Genomic DNA, 6,000 nt, shown 5'->3' on the forward strand with positions numbered 1-6,000 from the left:
TTCTCCATCAACTTACCAACCACTGAGGTAAGACTCACTGGTCTATAATTTCCTGGGTTATCTCTACTCCCTTTCTTGAATAATGGAACAACATCCATAACCTTCCAATCATCCGGAACCTCTCCCTTCCCCATTGATGATACAAATATCATCTCCAGAGGCTCAGCAATCTCCTCCCTCACCTTCCACCATAGCCTGGGGTACATCTTGTCCAGTCCCAGTGACTAATCCAACTTGATGCTTTCCAAAAGCTTCTGCATATCCTCTTTATTAATATCTGCATGCTCAAGCTTTTCAGTCTGCTGTAAGTCATCCCTACAATCACCAAGATCCTTTTCTGTAGTGAATACTGAAGCAAAGTACTCATTAAGTACCTCTGCTATCTCCTCCAGTTCCATACAGACTTTTCCACTGTCCCACTTGATTGGTCTTATTCTCTTGCTCTTAACATACTTGTACAATGCCTTGGGGTTTTCCTTAATCCTGTCTTCCAAGGCCTTCTCACAGCCCCTTCTGGCTCTCCTAATTTCATTCTTAAGCTCCTTCCTGGTAGCCTTATAATCTTCTAGCTCTCTATCATTACCTAGCTTTTTGAACCTTTTGTAGGCTCTTCTTTTCTTCTTGACTAGATTTACAACAGCCTTTGTACACCACGGTTCCTGTAACCTACCATCCTTTCCCTGTCTCATTGGAACGTACCTATGCAGAACCCCACGCAAATATCCCCTGAACATTTGCCACATTTCTTCTGTACATTTACCTGAGAACATCTGTTTCCAACTTATGCTTCCAAGTTCCTGCCTGATAGCCTCATATTTCCCCTTACTCCAATTAAATGCTTTCCTAACTTGTCTATTCATATCCCTCTCCACTGCTATGGTAAAGGAGATAGAGTTATGATTACTATCTCCAAATGCTCTCCCACTGAGAGATCTGACACCTGACCAGGTTCATTTCCCAATACCAGATCAAGTACAGCCTCTCCTTTTGTAGGCTTATCTACATATTGTGTCAAGAAACCTTCTTGAACACACTTAACAAACTCCACCCCATCTAAACCCCTTACTCTCGGGACATACCAATCGATATTTGGGAAACTAAAAACTCCCACCACAACAACCCTGTTATTATTACACCTATCCTACCTGCTCCTCGATGTCCTTGTTACTATTGAGTGGTCTATAAAAAACACCCAGTAGAGTTATTGACCACTTCTTGTTTCTAAATTCCACCCACAGAGACTCAGTAGACAATCCTTCCATGTCTTCCTCCTTTTCTATGGTTGTGACACTATCTCTGATCAACAGTGCCACACCCCCACCTCTTTTGCCTCCCTCCCTGTCCTTTCTGAAACATCTAAAGCCTGGCACTCGAAGTAACCATTCCTGCCCCTGAGCCATCCAACTCTCTGTAATGAGTGTGGAATACTTGATTTGCTAATAGAGAATGACACAGGACAGTTGACAGAAATTTGTGTAGGGGAACACTGGGAACACTTTGCATCTAGTGATCATAATTCCATTAGTTTCAAAGTAAATATGGCAGGAGATAGGTTTGCTTCACAGTTTGAGATTCTAAATTGGCAAAAGGCCAATTTTGATAGTGCTAGTAAGACCTGCCTGGTAAGCGTGGATTGGGATAGGCTGTTTCCTGGCAAAAGTGTAATTGTTAAGTGGAAGGCCTTCAGAAGTGAAATTTTGATTGCAAGGAAGAAAATTGTTCTGTAAGATCAGAATGGTAATCCATGCATGGAGCCTAAAGAGATGGGGGAAAACTTAAATGGATTGTTTGCATCTGTATTTACATTGGAGATGGACACTGAATCTATATAAGTGAGGCAAAGCAACAGCTAGGTCATGGACCCTATACAGATTACAGAGAAGGTGGTGTTTGCTGCCTTGAGGCAAATTAGGGTGGTTAAATCCCTAGGGCATGCTAAGGACCCTGTGAGAGGCAAGTGCAGCAATCGCAGGGGCCTTAGCAGAGATACGTAACTCATCCTTAGGGACAAGTGTGGCACCAGAGGATTAGAAGATAGTTAATGTTGTTCTGCTATTTAAGAAAAGCTCTAAAACTAAACCAGGAAATTACAGGCTGGTGAGCCTAACCTCAACAGTGGGAAAATTACTTGAAGGTATTCTAAGGGACCTGATATATATTTAGATAGGCATGGACTGATAAGGATAGTCAGCATGGCTTTGTGTGTGATAGGTTGTGTCTAACCAATCTTATAGTTTTTTTTTGAGGAAGTTACCAAGAAAGTGGCTGAATGCAAGGCAGTGGAAATTGTCTACATGGACTTTAGCAAGGCATTTGACAAGTGAGATTGGTCAAGAAGGTTCAGTCACTCACCATTCAAGATGAAGTGGTAAATTGGATTATTATTGGCTTTGTGGGAGAATCCAGAGAGTGGGTAGTCGATGGTTGCCTTTCTGCTGGAGGCCTGTGACGAGTTTTGTCACAGAAACCTGCATCAAGGAGCACAGGAGGTGTATCCATTTGGGTTACCCAATGAAATCGGCTGTAGCAAAATACTGCATTTGCAATGGCCACAGGATTGATTTTGATGGCAGAAAACTAGTGTGCCGCACCAATGGCTTTGGGACGGTCTGGTGAAGGAAGCCATTGAAATAAAACTAGAGGAAAAGAATCTTAAACATTAAGATCTTGCTCTAAGTAAGAACTGGAATTCAATTGTAAAAAGGTGGGACAGTGGAGCCCTCATTGGATGAGGACTAACCAATCAGGAAGGATGGATGACAGAGTTTGTAATTGAAATGTCAGTTAAAATTGAGACCTGCAATAGGTATCCTTAACTTGCTGTCTACCATTGAGCCTTAAACTTTCATTATTTCTATTTTAAATAGAGGGCTTGGTAGCATAGATTCAAGTCAACAGCATTTATCATTGACTTCAACAAGTAAAGCAGAGCACACACCCCTTTCTGTAATAATGGTGCTGAGGTGGAAATCATTAGGAACGTCCCCACCCCCATCCCTCTGCAAATATTTCTGATTTGTCATGTTCCAACCACGTAGTCACTATGGCCAAAAAAGCATACTAGCGTTTCTACTTTCTCAGTAAGTTAAGAAAACCTGGCGTATTTCTGATGACCCTCTCCAATCTTTACATCAAAAGTATTCTAACCAGATGCATCATGGCTTGATATGCCAACAGCTCTGCCCAAGATTGAAAGAAATTGCTGTGTTGTGAAGACAACCCAATCTATCATGAGAAACAGCCCCATCCCCATCCCTCTGTCCTTTGACTGACGATTCAAATACATTTATCATCAAAGAATGTATAAATTATCCAGTCTTGAGATTTGCTTGCTCACGGGTAGCCACAAAGCAAGAAACCTGAGAGAACCCAATTTAAAGAAAAAAGAATAAAAATAAAAAGAAACGATCAACACTCAATGTGAAAGAGTAAGAAAAAAATACAGCCCATGCAAACAGTTGAAGCGAGCAACAGTATTCCGAACCAAAACTGAGTCCTCAGATCCAAACCCCAGAGCAGCCTGGAGTAGGCCCCAAGCCTCACTTCTCAGTTCATCGTATCAGCAGGCACGGAGCACAGCAGCCAGAGCAGTCTTCATAGCCTCAGCGCCATGGAGACGACCATTGCAGAGAGTGAGCAAAATCAGCTCTCGTCCCAGCCAACACCATCTTTTCATCTATCTGGTCCAACATTTAAATTGACCCAATGGTGGAATAGCAAAAGGCTCCATGCCCTGGAGAGAGGACTGAAGATTGCGGAAAGCGAGAGAAATTGACTCTCACCTCCAATCTGGGTCAGTGTTTAAATTGTCTAAACAGCGCATTGCTCCTTGCACTAGGATCCAGGCACTGCTGCTACGAAGGGCCGTGGGCCTAGACCACACTGCCCAGTGACTTGCTCCGGGCCCAGATTTTGTTGTCTAGCCCTAAGCCATCTATCTACCCTTCCTATTGCCTCAGGAAAATAGTAAACACAATCAAAGTCCCCTTCCACCATGGTCATTCTCTCTTCTCCCATCTTCCATTGGGCAGGAATGCAAAAGCCTGAAAAAATATACCAGCAGGTTCAGTGACAGCTTCTGCCCTGCTGCTGTGGGACTCTTGAATGGATATCTTGTACTTTCTCCATAACCATAACACTACATCTTCCATTCTGTTATTGTTCTCCCTTTGTATAACCTCGAGGTACTCATGTTTATTATGATCTGTCTGGATAGCATGCAAAATAAAGTTCTTCACTTTAACCCATGACTAATAAATCAGTTACCAAATGACTTCTACTTGTCTGGCATAGATGTAGCTACAAGTAGCTGCTCCCAGTCTACCTTGCCAGGTCTTTTGATTTATGCCAATGTGGACAGGCAGTCATTGTGTACATTCAGAGAAGGGACAATCACCATGTGGGGATGGTCAGTCATTCAGCGAAGGGATGGGTAGAAACCTTATACACTCAGAGATGGGCAGCAGTCTACCTCTTATGCCATCCAGCAATAAAGTGGAGAATGTAGTCCCTGGCATCTTCATTACTATCTCTACCAAGAGCCAGAGTGGGATTGTAACCCACTTCAGCAACAGTATTTACTGACCTACTCCTCTGACAGGGATTGTGATGTTCAGCCTTGTCATGGTCATTTCCACTCTATAACTGCTTCATTGTAATGTCTCTTCCAAAGTGCTGGGATAAAGATATTTTAAAATCTTCCTCTGTTTTGCCCCACAGCCAGTGAGAATGAGTACTGCTGGCCTTCTTATCTTCGCTGCTGGAAAGGTCAGCAGCTGGACAAAGCCTTTGTATTCCTGGACACTGAAGAGGGAAAGGTCAACTCATCTACAAATTATGGACTGAGCTCAGCAACAGCCATGTCAGCCCGTGGAGTTCAGGTGGCACCGCAGACCACCAGCTCAGTCATGAGTGAACTGTGCGGCATCAAGTTTGACACGACAAATCTTTTCAAAACAACTGCCAACAATTTCTGTGTGCAGGTCACCTGTCAAGACACTATTTCCACCTCGTGTGACTCACTGAACACCACCCTGAAATGTCCACCATTCTTGGCAACCGTTTGGTCTAGGTTCCAGCAGCCTCTGGAATGAACAATCTGTCCACAGTGAATAGCAACACTTTTTTATAAAACTATTTTGAAGATGACTAGGAAAATTTAATTATTTAGAACTGTGATAAAATGGGACCCTGGACCCAGATGATTGAGCAAGGAAGCACTCAGCCAAATAGTTTGGGATGTGTCTATTTTAATGCAACAAGTATCATCAATGAGGCGGATGAAGTTAGAACTGCCTTTGTTTTTCAGTGAGGACCATTTTATATATACCCGTAGATTCCGGACTACAGAGCGCACCTGATTAAAAGCCGCAGGCTCTAATTTTAGAAAGAAAATCAATTTTGTACTTGTACAAGCCGCACCGGATTTTAAGCCACAGGTGTCCCACGTTGTAATATGAGATATTTACACAGAAAGATATTACACGTGAGGATTTTTTAACTTTTAATTAAATCCGTATGGTAACATAAACAAATACATATTGCAAATGCTTTTTTTCGAACTGTGCCTGTAACACGGCTACTTTTAAATATACATACGTATCGGTAACACACAAATTACGTTGCGTATACTTTTTTACTGAACAGTGCACGAACAACATTCCAATATCTCCTAACGACTGGTAAAAAAATATATACTGCAGCCTACCAGGAAAAGTTATTGATCGCCTTTAACTTAAAAGCTGCATCATCGCGCGGGTCTAATGCGATGATTTCCGTTTGTATCAGCATCTCCTTTCCGTTTATCGCAAACCGGTATTTTCCCCACAAGACGCGGCGAAACCGGATGTGACGTCATAGCATCCCGGGATGTAGTACAGAAAACAAATATACTTAAAACACTTCTAACTTTAACTAGAAAATACTAACAAATGAATTACTAAGCGAAAATATTATAAACTAAATAACTGCCATAAAGGCAGCACAATGCTTTTCTTCGAG

General features: G+C 42.3%; 1 protein-coding gene across 1 annotated transcript in view; it reads left to right on the top strand.

The window, feature by feature from the left end:
• The window catches only part of LOC140714930 (uncharacterized), a 56,135-nt gene extending 50,384 nt beyond the window's left edge, over positions 1-5,751 (top strand). The window contains exon 2 of the mRNA XM_073026604.1: positions 4,720-5,751. Coding sequence (XP_072882705.1) covers positions 4,720-5,093 — 374 coding nt within the window. The 3' untranslated portion in view covers positions 5,094-5,751. The remainder of the gene's footprint in view (positions 1-4,719) is intronic.
• Positions 5,752-6,000: the final 249 nt, after the last annotated feature.

This window comes from Hemitrygon akajei, chromosome 22 (genome assembly GCF_048418815.1).
Source record: "Hemitrygon akajei chromosome 22, sHemAka1.3, whole genome shotgun sequence".
Classification (NCBI taxonomy): domain Eukaryota; kingdom Metazoa; phylum Chordata; class Chondrichthyes; order Myliobatiformes; family Dasyatidae; genus Hemitrygon; species Hemitrygon akajei.